This window comes from Ailuropoda melanoleuca, chromosome 4 (genome assembly GCF_002007445.2).
Source record: "Ailuropoda melanoleuca isolate Jingjing chromosome 4, ASM200744v2, whole genome shotgun sequence".
Taxonomy (NCBI): domain Eukaryota; kingdom Metazoa; phylum Chordata; class Mammalia; order Carnivora; family Ursidae; genus Ailuropoda; species Ailuropoda melanoleuca.
Genome location: NC_048221.1, coordinates 118,599,806 through 118,614,243, shown reverse-complemented (window position 1 = coordinate 118,614,243; position 14,438 = coordinate 118,599,806). Strand labels below are relative to the sequence as shown.

The 14,438-nt window shown below is 40.8% G+C and overlaps 1 protein-coding gene across 2 annotated transcripts in view; it reads left to right on the top strand.

Moving 5' to 3' along the window:
• Nucleotides 1-11,913, top strand: part of TTC27 (tetratricopeptide repeat domain 27) — a 180,334-nt gene extending 168,421 nt beyond the window's left edge. For both annotated transcript variants that reach the window (XM_034659678.1, XM_002923161.4), the window contains exons 17-20: nt 1,408-1,605; nt 2,881-2,992; nt 7,441-7,541; nt 11,670-11,913. In XM_034659678.1, the coding sequence (XP_034515569.1) occupies nt 1,408-1,605; nt 2,881-2,992; nt 7,441-7,541; nt 11,670-11,792 (534 nt within the window). In that variant the 3' untranslated portion in view covers nt 11,793-11,913. The remainder of the gene's footprint in view (nt 1-1,407; nt 1,606-2,880; nt 2,993-7,440; nt 7,542-11,669) is intronic.
• The last annotated feature ends 2,525 nt before the right edge of the window (nt 11,914-14,438 follow it).

The window sequence follows — 14,438 nt, the reverse complement described above, 5'->3', positions numbered from 1 at the left end:
TCTCAACATTTGCTGCAACGTGGACGGCACTGGAGGAGATAATGCTAAGTGAAATAAGTCAAGCAGAGAAATACAATTATCATATGATTCCTCTCATCTATGGAACATAAGAACTAGGAAGCTCGGTAGGGGAAGAAAGGGATAAAGAAGGGGGGGTAATCAGAAGGGGGAATGAAGCATGAGAGACTATGGACTCTGAGAAACAAACTGAGGGCTTCAGAGGGGAGGGGGGTGGGGGAATGGGATGGGCTGGTGATGGGTGGTAAGGAGGGCACGTATTGCATGGTGCACTGGGTGTTATACACAACTAATGAATCATCGAACTTTACATCAAAAACCAGNATAGACCGGTGATGGGTAGTGAGGAGGGCACGTATTGCATGGTGCACTGGGTGTTACACACAACTGATGAATCATCGAACTTTACATCAAATACTAGGGATGTACTGTATGGTGACTAACATAATATAATAAAAAAACATTAAAATTAAAAAAAGGAGAATTACAGACCGATATCCCTGATGAATCTGGACGCCAAAATTCTCAACAAGATCCTAGCTAATAGGATCCAACAGTACATTAAAAGGATTATACATCATGACCAAGTGGGATTCATCCCTGGGATACAAGCATGGTTCAACATTCGTAAATCAATCAGTGTGATAGAGTATATCAACAAGAAAAGAGTCAAGAACCATATGATCCTCTCAATAGATGCAGAAAAAACATTTGACAAAATACACCATCCTTTTCTGATTAAAACACTTCAGAGTGTAGGGATAGACGGTACATTCCTCAATTTCATAAAAACCATCTATGAAAAGCCTACAGCAAATATCATTCTCAATGGGGAAAAGCTGGAAGCCTTTCCCTTAAGATCAGGAACACGACAAGGATGCCCACTCTCGCCACTATTATTCAACATAGTACTAGAAGTCCTTGCAACAGCAATCNTTATTATTGAACATAGTACTAGAAGTCCTTGCAACAGCAATCAGGCAACAAAAAGGGATCAAAGGTACCCAAATCGGCAAAGAAGAAGTCAAACTGTCTCTCTTTGCAGATGACATGATACTCTATATGGAAAACCCAAAGGAATCCACTCCCAAACTATTAGAAGTTATAGAACAATTCAGTAAGGTGGCAGGATACAAAATCAATGCCCAGAAATCAGTTGCATTTCTATACACGAATAACGAGACTGAAGAAAGAGAAATTAGGGAATCCATCCCATTTACAATAACNCGCAGATGGCTTGATGTTTATTTTTAAAAAATGTAAAGGTGATGTTCCATCAGGTCTCAAGGTTTTTCACCTTCACTGTCATTGATGATGGTGATGGGAGCCCTTTATTTTTTGTTATTTGGTTGTTTGTAGCTTACCAGTTTGTTCTGTGCATTTTTTAAGGTCCTTAAAATTCTGGTCAGGGCAGTAGTGGATGGGATGACTGATCGAAGTGGGGATGTTGCAACTGGCCTCAAAGGAAAGCTGCAGGAGTTACTTGGCAGAGTGACTTCAAGAGTGACGAATGATGGAGAAATCTGGAGGCTGTATGCCGAAGTATATGGAAATGGACAGAGTGAAAAGCCTGATGAAAATGAAAAGGTAAGTCCTCTTTCAGTCCTCCTGGGTGCTTGCCTTTTGTTTGAATTATGTGTAGTGGATCTGCTTCCTTGATATTTGGAGGAAGAGTTAAACAGCTTGAAAGGGAAGATTGATAAGCTCAGGTTTTCCGTTTGGATTCAGAATCTTTACCATAAGCACTTTGAATTGCAGGCAGGTTAAGACTTGTAAGCATTCTCTTTTTTTTTTCTTTCCATGAATTTTTCTTGCATAATTTTTCTCAGTTTCCTGCAAAAGGGTCTCCTGCCTCCTCCCCCAACCTGGGGTTGCAGCAAGCAGCTGTTCACATTATTTACCCTCAGCCCTTTCTGCAGGCTCCTTGCTAAAGACTCAGGTAGATGGGGCCCAGGGACAAAAGAGGGTTTAGATCTGAGATAGGGGCCATGGAAGGGAAAAAAAAAAAAAAGGCGCTAGATAAGAACATGGGAGGAGAGCTTTTAAATGCTTTACAGAGGTTACCCTGCCCCTTTCTCGAAAGTGCATTAGAACACCAGTTACACTCAAGTTATGCCTTTGGCCTCTTATCTTAGAACTCAGAGGAGCCCCCAGAGTTTACAAGGCTAAAATAATTGTTTTCTGTTCTTTTCAAAACGTCCACAACAAATCAAATGTACTCCTTGCGCGAGTTTGGAATTCGCTGCAGTACAGCCAGTCTGTGGGATTCCTGGCCACCTCTCCTCCCTCAGTCCGCCCAGCTTGTCAGCCCAGAGAACACATACGCACATGCACGCATCACACACTCCTACTTTCTGTCCTTCCATTTCTTCTTGAATTACGTGCTCTTGCATATCTGGAATCGGGTCGTCGGAATTCTCTGATCCGTGACTTCTCCCTCAAGAATCTGCGAGGATGGGGCCATGAAAGAGTGTTTTAAACTTCTGTGAGTATCATGCCTGTCGGTAATTCTGTAGGTGTCACCAAGTTCATGCCTCTTTCTCTAAACTGGGTCGTAAGCTGATGGCTACAGATGCTGAGGAAAGGTGTGTGCCCTTCTAGATTTTCAAACCTGGCATCTCTCTTTTTCTGTTTGGAGGGAAGTATCTCTGTCCAGATACATCCATTTGATTGCTTTTAATTGCTTATTGCTGTTGGGTGTGCATCTGTACCCCTTCTTTGATGAGAATAATAAAGACCGTGCTGCATAACACAGATGCTCGTCTTTCAAGTTGGAATTAGTTCCACATGACTTCCAGGAAACCGAGTTTGAAATGTGAATTCTACTTGTTTTTCTGAACATTGTTCTTTTTCTGTCCTCAGGCGTTCCAGTGTCTCTCTAAGGCATACAAGTGTGACACACAGTCCAATTGTTGGGAGAGAGATATAACATCATTTAAGGAAGTGGTGCAGAGAGCCTTAGGACTCGCACATGGTATTTGATGTAACGTTTGATATCCCTGCCACGGTTTAATGTATTTTTACTGAAGAAGAATTTGTCAAAAGTGAAGTTCCATTACAAATAAGTTCAGACTATTTCTTTATATGGAAATTGTTGTATTTCATGCAGCAAATCTTTATAAGACCAGCTACTAGGTGGTAAGCCCTTTGGAGCAATAGGAGCAAATAGAGGCTGGAGTGGTAGGAAGGCTAGAGGCTTAAATACCGTTGGCATAAGTGACGGGTATTAGGAGACGTGAAGTACCTTTCCAGCTGTGTCTAACCTGCACGCACACAGAGTCTGTTTGTGTTGATTGTGTAGTATTAAGGAAATCTGTTAACATTTCCTGACTGATAGTCTTCCTTTGTAAATGAAAATATTTTTTCTCAAACACACATAGATTATTGGAGAACATAGGAATGTACAAAGAGCTATGGCATATGCAAAAGAAATAAAAAATATAATCCCATCCCTACCTTTGGGAAATTCAGTGGGTGATATTTGAGGGGAGAGATAACTTTACACACAAGGTTGCATGCCTGTTGGGTATATTCCAGATAAAGGCCCCTTTTCATTATTTACATTAATGAAAACTATACCAGTTATAACAATTTAATAATGCACTTTTATATTTAGAATTGAATATGGATGTGTGATGCCCTGGGAATGCAGTTCAAATAAAATAATGAAGCCACAGTGTTAGGAACTGAGTCACAGAGACTACGAACCTTTCCTAAAGTCCTCCTCTAACTTCTTTGGCAACTAATAGTTATAGTAATTGGGGAGCCAACGAGGGACCATAAAAAGGGCAGACCTTTGAGATCAGGAGACTCCAGGACCAGCCCTGCCACGTACTTGCTAGGTGGTGCTGGGTAAATGACTTAACTCCTCTGAGCCTTAGTCCCCTCATCAGTAAAATGGGGGTAATGCCTACCTTCTTGTTAGGAAGAATAAATGAAAACATATTTAAATACTTAAGAGTATCTTGCACATGGTTGAAATGTGAATCCCTGACCCCCTCACCCCAATCCTATTCCTTCTGGGGTAGAGGAGCTGAGCTGTCTGATAAGGCATTCAAAACTAAAAAGAGAAAAATGAAGAACGAGAGTAAAGTTTAACGTGTCTCTAAAGAAGTCACAGAACATTCAAACAGTTTAGAAATGGGCTTAGTAGTTGATAATTCTACTTATGGTCTTTGATATCACTGACAAAAAGAATATAAATATCCAATTATCTGGGCCGCCTACCCCTTGACAGATCAGGGAGACATGCTGAACTCTGTCCAGCTGAAATTCAGAGTAGACAAGGTGGAGGTCATTGCTGATAGTCCCATGGAATGTGGCTGCAGTTCACGTGGCTTGTGCTGGCCTCGTGGTGGGTGGGCTCAGATGGAATTCAGTCCTGATGCCTTTGGCCTTGGTGGATATAGTACCGTGTTTGAGGAAACCCATTCCCAGGTGTATTATGTACATAATTATAGCAAGGTGCAATCTCCTTGGAAGAATTTATCTTATCTACTTGAGATTGCCAAACCTAAACAGTTCTGTGTACAGCTAGCTTCGTAACAGCCAAAGCCAAGATATTTTCTGTAATCACTAAGTGATGCTGTTTAAACCTGTCAAATATAAGTGCGCAGGTTAAAGAAATAAGTACTGCAGGAAGAAAATCTTCATTTTGTGTCTTGAAGTTGTTTTTAAGCTATTTTGGGCACCGTTTTTTCATCAGGGCAACACTGGGAGAAAAACAAGCTTCTGTCCTTTTAAGTTCCCTCCGACTTTAATGAATTAGGCGTTGGTGTTCCTACAACATTTTAAGCATCTTTGGGTGCTCAGCTTTAGTTTCTGGTGATATTTTAGATTTACGAAGATAAATCTTTACCTTTTCTTTGTTGTTTTTGTAGACCAGTGCTCAGTTGTTATATATTCTCTTTTTAAAATTTTTCTCCCCGACACTGTTGTCCACCTTGCTCAATTCTGAAAAAGGAAATAGAACATTAAAAAAAAAAAATCTCCGCACACACACACACATCTCCGCATGACTTACTCCCTTTTGGGTTGCCATTTTTAAGAGTAACCATGTACTTTGGAAGGCTTGATAAGACCCTGCAGTGTCTCTACATAGGGCTTGAGACCTTTCTGTAACAGTGTTGCCATTGTGTATCCATTTGTATTGTCTGGGGGCTATTCATTTCCAGTTTCTGCTGTTGTTTTCTGGGAAAGGATGGGCAAAAGCTGGTTCCTTCTTTGCCATCCAGGACTTTCAAAATAATAATTATGCATTTTAGCTATAGTCTGCCTGGAGGAAGCACTGCTGTCTTGGATTTCCTGATGATTTGAAACAGCATTTTATTTCTCTGTCTTTCTAGAACTCTTATCTTTGTCACTAGTGCTTTTTTTTTGTGCTCAATATTTTTATTTTTTTTATTTTAATGTTTTTTTATTATATTATGTTAGTCACCATACAGTACATCCCTGGTTTCTGATGTAAAGTTCGATGATTCATTAGTTGCGTATAACACCCAGTGCACCATGCAATACGTGCTTTTTTGGAAATGAGATTGAGCAAGGGATCTAAAAGTGGTTTTGTCTTTTTGCTCTATTTTTTTCCCCAGAATGAAAATAGGATTTTAAAAAAGAATCACAACTGTTTCTGATACATTCCTAGATATTTCACAGCCCAACTACCTCATCCGTGGTAGTTACAACTTTCTTCTCCAAAGGGACTCAGACATCATAATCCTCACTATCTCCAGGTTGACTGTGCCCTTTGGAAATGAGTTGCATGTTGTTGATGACCATGCATTGTTTTAACCCTTAGCTGAGAAATGTCAAAGTCTAACAGTCATTTTGAAATGACAATGTCAAACTTGGTTCTTACCAGCAATGGAAGATAATAACGATAAAACTATTTTGCCAGCACAGGCAATCCCCGCCAGTTGACGAGAGTTTGCATGCAAGAGAAACACCTATTTTCCATTCCTGGTCTAAGATCTAGGGCACTAAGTAACTTCCATTGTTGCACTGTTTAGTGTAGTTTTAAACTAGGATCTGGCTATCGGTCTGCTTTGTGGCAAGCATAATTTATTTTTTTTATTTTTTTATAATAATTTTTTATTATGTTATGTTAGTCACCATACAGTACATCCCTGGTTTTTGATGTAATGTTCCATGACTCATTACTTGTGTATAACACCCAGTGCACCATGCGATACATGCCCTCCTGAATACCCATCACCGGCCTATCCCAATCCCCCACCCTCCTCCCCTCTGAAGCTCTCAGTTTGTTTCCCAGAGTCCATAGTCTCTCATGGTTCATTCCCCCTTCTGTTTACCCCCCCTTCAGTCTTCCCTTCCTTCTCCTACCGATCTTCCTATTTCTTATGTTCCATAAATGAGTGAAACCGTATCATAATTGTCTTTCTCTGCTTGACTTATTTCACTTAGCATTATCTCCTCCAGTGCCGTCCATGTTGCAGCAAATGTTGAGAAATTGTTCTTTTTGATGGCTGAGTAATATTCCATTGTATATATGAAGCATATCTTCTTAATCCAGTCATCTGTTGAAGGGCATCTCAGCTCCTTCCACGATTTAGCTATTGTGGACAATTGTGGCAAGCATAATTTAGAAGAACAAAACCAAAAACAAATCGGTGGAGAGGTATCAGCTGTTGTATTTTTACAGAGCTCTTCACTTGTCTTATAAAGCATCAATAGCCAGGACTTCTGGTAGGGGGGATTATGCCCTCTTGATAACTTCACATTTTCGGAAGATGGGCCCCCCGGCATGCTGGAGGCAGAGTGGTCACCCGTGAGTGACTTCATTCTCTCCTACCCCCTGCTGATGCCAGGCCCATCTCAGCAACCTGAGAGCCCGGGTGTGGTCGCCTGCACTGAATGCAAGCACCTCGGTTGTTGACGTCACTTCTGCCGGGTTGGGCAGGAAGCCCCGAGTAGGAAAATGCAGCTAGAATTGAGCTGTAAATACCTGGGTGTCACTTCCCCGAGCTGCTGTCATGGGCAACTGTGAGTCCCCGTTAGGGCCCCGACACCCCAGGAGGCTACACTGAAGGTGTGCTGCACCTGGTTTTGCCCTCCGTGGCCCCTTGTGTTCAGTGAGATTTTTTCTCTTTTTGCCTAATTTCACGTGTGTGTGTGTGTGTGTGTGTGTGTGTGTGTGTGTGTGTTTAGGGTCTCTTCCCAATGATCTGTAACTTACAAAAATCACCCATTTCCCTCCAAATTCTCCTTTTAGCAATAAGTGTTAAGAAAGATAATGGGGGGAATTATGCACATAATTGTCCTTTTGCCAAAACAAAAATCTTCCCATGCGGGAATATTTCTAAAGTCTGTACTATAAAATCCTAATAAAGTCATTGTTTCTTGTACTTGTAAATTATCGTTACCAGGGTTTAATTCATGTTTTCTCCCGTATTTATGTTTCAGTGGCTATAAAACACAGTAAAAACAAATCCAGCCCCCAGGAGGCTGTACAGATGCTTTCTTCTGTTCGACTCAATTTACAAGGCTTGTTATCTAAAGCAAAGGTGAGAGTGAAATGTGAATTAATTCCAAGTGTCATAGGAAAAAGCGTCTCTAGCATGAGCTGACTGCTCTTAAGTCTTCTTTTACATCGGGTAATTGTCGGCCCATGTTACGTTTTAGGTATCAGCCCCCAGGTGGTCAGGTGTCCTGGTGGGGGTGTTATCGGCCCAGTGGCTAGACCACCCTTCACACGGGTAACTCAGGAGTCTTTGAAATTAATATTTATAATCCAGCCCTACTGCTTTCTTGAATTTTAATGAAAACAATGCTCTTCTTATTGTTACTTTGTCCAAAGTGTGGGTATATGCCACTGATAGCACTTGGCTGAACTTTTGATTTTAACGTATATTTATTTTGGCACATGTCAGAAAAAGTTTAACTAGCACCTCAGACCTACATTTTCATGAATATTATCGCTTATTTTTCATTTGTAGTAATGTTTCCTCTAAAAAAAAGACTTTTATCTAAGTTTAAAAAGTTGATTTAGAGACAAATATTAAGTAGGTAGTATATGGATTTCACAAAGATTAAGGTAGGTGAGTGGCTCAGATTTGACAACTAAAACATTTGCTGTCCGTCTACAAATGCCACCACGTGAACTAGCGCCGGGTTGGGGACTCCTGAGTATCCCCGAGGGAACTGGTTTGGAGCCCAGACTTGGAGTGTCTACCTGTGGCAGGTCAGGTATGGGGTGGATCCTGGGAGATCCATGCAGCCAGGTGGGGATTCCACCTCTGGAAGCAAATGGTAAAGGAATATAGTTTCTTTTCTTTTCTTTTTTAAAAAATTTATTTATTTATATGAGAGAGAGAGAGAAAGCATGAGCGGGGAGAGGGAGAAGCAGGGTCCCAGGAGAGCAGGAAAGCCCGACTCAGGGCTTGATCCCAGGATCCTGGATCATGACCTGAGCCGAAGGCAGACACCCAACCAACTGAGCCACCCAGGTGCCCCAAGGAATGCAGTTTCTAACACAATTTGGTGCTTGCTTTTCTCCTTTTTGCTTGCCTTCACTATTTAATCTTGGGCTGTAAATGAATTCTAATACTTCTGAGAGAAAGGCTGCAGAAAATGAATGTTACTTCTGGACACATGTAAAAGCCTTCCCAGAGTATGTATGCCATTTTATTAATTGCTTGATCTTTTCAGATGAGGGCATCATTTTTGCCTCTTCAGATTATTAACTTGTTTTACTATCCTTTTTAATCTGCAAGCTGGAACCCAGTTTCTAGAATCTACCAGGAACAACTGTATTTCCTCCTGGCTTGGTAGGATAACTTCAGAATTTTTTATCTCTTGGAACGCTGCATGAGCTCTCAAAGAAAGTCAAGGTAGCAAGCTTTTCCTCTGACTTCCCTTCTCAAATTGGGAGCTAGGTTTCCTAGTTTTGGTTAGATCACTAACCTCCCCATGATTGTTTATTTCCTCAGGAGATACTCTACTAGTTCCCTTATCTCTGTGTAAAGCTTTTTCTTGTAAGTTATTCATTTTACATAGATTTGTACCTGCAGACTTAAATAGTCTTGTCTGTGCACGTACTGTCCATCCTCCCTTTTGTGGAAGATTCCCAAACATTGAAAATGAGGCCTCAGAACATCATCTGTGTTTAGATTTTGTTCTCATTAGATCCCAGCCCGGAAAATTTGCCTCCTGATGCCTCCTTTGAAAGCCTGTTTTTGCTAGAATATTTGGGAGTCTCTGATTTTGTAGTAGATCGTATGCCTTTCCTATTTTTTTTTAAACAAATTGGGTTTTCTCAGCTGAATTGCAGTCCCCAAAACACTTTTTTTAGAACACTTTAAATGGTGAAAATGAAATAAGATAGCTCTAGGAAACAGCTCATAGTAAGTTTGGTTTGTACCAATCTCTGATCTTTTCTTACCAGGCCAGGGATTTCATAGAAATAAACTCCTAGAGCCTAGAGACTCACCTGACATCATCCAGTCCATGCCCTCCCCTTTCTCCCCCGACCCCCCAACCCAGAGCAACTCCTCGCCCCTCAGCACAATGTCACTGTGCAGATTTGCTGCAAAGGGCTTAAGGGCTATTGGAGAAAATTCTGGAGAGCCTGGAGACAGGACAGATTTTACCACTTACATGCTTTGGGATCCTCAGCCAATAATCCATTCTTTCTAAGCCTCAGTGTCTCTTTCCTTCCTCTTTAGTTCATAGGGGAGTGACGCAGATTCATGATGATTCGCAAGCACTGTAATTCACTACGTGAGTCCAGGTTATTTTTCTAAAAGGTGTTTTCTCTACTGATCACACTGCAGCAGTTCTTAGGTCATTCTCTTGGGAAATGCTGTGTACGGTGTGACTACACGGTAACGTGACAGATCTTTACAAACATCGATGAAGTCCTGCATTCAGGTGAATGCTCTTGGCTCCAGAAATCAGTGTGTGAAACTCTTAAGCTTGTCCCAGTGATTATACCATCACTCAAAACATCTCCGGGACTCCCTTTTTAGAATAACCCTGAGAGCACTTGTCAGGTGCTGTCATCAATGGTGATAGTAAACAGTCATATGGTAATAGTAAACAAGTCATCTAGTCAGGTCTGATGAAAAAGATAGTGGGGCACCTGGGTGGCTCAGTCAGTTAAGCGACTGACTTGATTTCAGCTCAGGTCATGATCTTAGGGTCCTGGGTTCGAGCCCTCTTTCGGACTCCACACTCAGCATGGAGTCTGCTTGAGATTCTTTCCCTCTGCCCCACCCCTACTCTAGCACACGTGCTCTCTCTCCAAAATAAAAACAAGAAATAAGTATAATTTAAAAAAAAGAAAATGATAGATAGGGGCACCTGGGTGGCATAGCAGTTAAGCGTCTGCCTTCGGCTCAGGGCGTGATCCTGGCGTTATGGGATCGAGCCCCACATCAGGCCCCTCCGCTATGAGCCTGCTTCTCCCTCTCCCACTCCCCCTGCTTGTGTTCCCTCTCTCTCTGGCTGTCTCTATCTCTGTCAAATAAATAAATAAATAAAATCTTTAAAAAAAAAAAGATAATATGTTGAGTAAATTACATTTCAGATCAACACACACACACACACACACACACACACACACACACACACACAGTATTGTCGTAAAATCCAGAAGCTCATTTTCTTGTGTGCCTATCCTGGCTCAGCAGGCAGTTCCAAATAGACTCTCCAGAACGTCTCAGCTGTGGTGGCATTATCGAAGTATGTTGCATTGTGCCTCCCAAGGCAATTTCTTTTACAGGAAGAGGGCACATTTTATTTTAATATGGTGGGCTTTTTGCTCTTTCCAAATCTTGATAATCTTTGTGGCCTCTGAGTCCTAAGCCATAATTAATTTTCAAATAATTAGCATGAAGGGATATGATTTGTATGAGCTTGAATTTTATATATTCATTTTGCTTGTATATACAACGAATAGATTTGTTTTGTTTGGATGAAAAATGTCAATTCATCCTGAAACCATTGTAGGACATTGAAATGAATAACCAGGGGATGCCTGGGTGGCTCAGTCGGTTAAGCATCTGCCTTTGACTCAGGTGATCCCAGGGTCCTGGGATCGAGTCCCACATCGGGAGTCCTTGCTCAGCAGGGAGCCTGCTTCTCCCTCTGCCTGCCACTCGCCCTGCTTGTGCGTTCTTTCTCTCTCTATCTGACATAAATAAATAAAATCTTTTTAGAAAAAATGAATAACCAGTGTTCAGGGCAACCTTTTTTTTTTTTTCTCAAAGATTGTATTTATTTATTTGACAGAGAGGCAGCGAGAGAGGGAACACAAGCAGGGGGAGTGGGAGAGGAAGAAACAGGCTTCCTGCTGAGCAAGGAACCCGATGTGGGACTCGATCCCAGAATGCTGGGATCATGACCCGAGCGAAGACAGACGCTTAATGACTGAGCCACGCAGGTGCCCCCAGGGCAACCATTTTGAAGAGCAGAGCTCATTTCAATTTACAAGTTCAGGCCTGTTGTTTGATGCCTGGTTTAATTTTGCGGCTTGTGCATTTCCAGAATGGTGAACAGAACAAACATTAACCATAGCTACTACCATGTGGTATTATTAGATACAGCGAATTTTAATTCTGCCCTCTGTACCTATTTTATTTTAAAGAGATTGTCATTGTTTTGATAGTTCTGCTTTGTTCTTTATGTTGCAGCAACTTTTTACAGATGTGGCAAGTGGAGAAATTTCCAGGGAGTTAGCTGATGAAACAGCAGCTATGGATGCCGTTGTCATAGAGCTGCAAGGCCTAAGCAACCAGTTTCGAAACCAGTATTGACCATCCATCCCGGGAAGAGTTTCTGGAAAAGGAGGTTTCACCTTCTGAATTTCTCTTATACCTGTGTATCTGAAACATAAGATAATTGATTTTTTAAAATAAATTTCTCTTTAATGGCTAACATTTTTGTTTTGTGATTTTTCCACGTTTGGACTTTCTGAAGTACATTAATTAAAAGTTGCCTGTTTCTTTAGGCTTAGTTGCAGTTGAATTCAGTATATCATTCTGTATTCTGTGCCGAGGTATTCGGCACAAAGAGCAAAAAAAATTATAGTTTTCTTTTTAACATAGGGTTTATTCTCTCTCAGCCTAAAATGAATTAGATCATCCTTTGGAAAGACTTAGTCTGTAACAGGAAAAAAAAATCGCACACTTACAAGTTTGTGGAATCATTAGATTGGCTGCATTATTATCCAAAAGTGATAAAAGGATAGTTTGAATGATGGAAATCTTTTTCCTTCTTGAGATTCTGTAGTTGTGTCAGAAAAATAGAGGCTTGGCTAAATTACAAATGTGGGTATACTTTAGCTTCTAAATCAAGAAAATGCAAGAAAAAAAATGACATAACCCAAATTTTGATTGAGCCATTCAGCACTACTAACCAGGCTGACCCTCCCTATTTTGCAGATTGCCAGCCCTAAAGATGGTCGTTTAATAAGGTGATTATGAGTGAAGACGGCCATAAATGGTGCCTATTACAAAAATGCCAAAGTCAACTGCTTTCTTAGTAATGTCTGTGGAAACAAATACTGAAAGCAGCAGCTGAGCTTAATAATCTTACTACAAAAGTCATAGTGAGGAATTCTCAGTCCTGGCTTGGGTTGCTGAATTTTGGGTTCTGTGCATCAGTCATTTGACCCTTGCTTTTTATCCATGTTTTTATTTATAAAATGTGAGTAGTTTCTACCTCTGGCTTCTTTGTGAGTTTCAGCTGCCATTGGAAATTTAAAAATGCATACTCCACATATACAGGTATTCTGAATGTTAAAAACAGTCTTTAAAAACTTTCATGGATGAATTTTAGTTATAAATGCTTACCCGTGCTTTTCCTTTCCTTAACCACCTGCTTCTCTTTTCTAGTACACTAGTCTAAAAAAAAGTTGGTGTCTGCCCTAAAGCAGTTTCTTTTAGAGGAGACATAGTAACTATGAGAAAGACCAGTAAAGTGAGCTAGTAGCCTGAGTTAACGTAAATGTCCACTCAAATCTTTTGTGGAAGCTGTTGGAGAGTAGGTAGGTAAATGGATGGATGCGTGGACGGATTGATGGTTGAAGTGGGTTCATGGATGGATGGACGGATGGATGGATGGATGAAGTGGGTGGATGGATGGATGGATAGAGTGAGATTTTAGATGAACTCAGTACCCAGCTGTGATCCCCAATAGAAAATGGATAGACAAATACTTTGAAGGACAAAGATTTCAGAAATCAAATGGAAGATTGAAGAAGTGTTTCCAAGTATTAGAAGTTTTTAGTTCTCAGTTTGTTTTCCTTTGGCTTCAAGATAGAAAGACATGAGTGAGTTGAGTGGTCACAAACCAAGTCACAAAAGGATCGTCTCCTTCCAGGCCTATTCTTAAATGCTATGTTGAATCAAATTGTCCAGGGCGATGCCCTACACCTTCTTTTATCTTGGAATGATCTCACAAAAGAGAGAGCTGTTAAATGTCCTCTTTTAAAGACATAGCTCTGTTAATTATGCTTAATAATCTTACTTATGTGAATGTTTAACATAATTGAAGAAGGTGTTTGGGGAGGTACTATGGTAAAGGAGGAAAAGTTGGGATTTTATCAAAATCTCATCTCTACCACCTCCTAATACTTAACACTCAGGTACTTAATTTCTTCATCTGTAAAGGGAGTGTGGTGATAATAGCACCTTCCATTGAGCTTTTAACATCTCTTAGAGCACTTTCACCCAGCTGTGGCGTCAGTAACACCGCATCTTTAAAGCGCTATATTTCGCTTGCTATATGATCTTTGATGCTTCATATTACTATATTATGATTTAAATATTTGCTTTTTCCAAACATCTTATCTTTTATCGATTTCAACTTTGCTTTTCGAGTATCACTACTTTTGTTTTTGGCATTACTTTTGTGCATCATCAGCTAGAATATATAAGATGTGATTCTTTAATATTTATTGAGTTCCCATAGCGTAAATAATCATGCCAATAGCTACAAGTTATGGAGCTCTCACGATGCGCTACGTAGGTCTGCGGGAACCTAAAGCTCACAGACTCTAGAAAGAGAAATAGCCAGAACTCTCTCTACTTGCTATGTTGGGGCTAGAAGAAGCTTCCAGTGGTCAGCTGATTTCTGTCTTCTCTTTATCACAATGGGATGCCTGGAATGTTTGTCATTGTTTATAAAGTTCTTCAAGGGGAGAAATTCTGTGAAATCTCAGTTCTTAATAGCCTGTGGTCTGTTAAGATTATTATAGTCTTTTTTTCCCCCTTAAATTTAGTGAAGCTTTCCAAAGAAGCCGCATAGTACATGGGGGCCCTAACTGCAGAGGAGTTAAGCCCCAATAGAATAAGAAATATCTTCTCTATACCCAAACCTTGAGCTCAGGAAGCTTAGGGAGTGGTTGCTGAGTCTGGGAAGCCGTGGGGCATGTGTCAAGCGCCAGCAAGGAGAGTGGG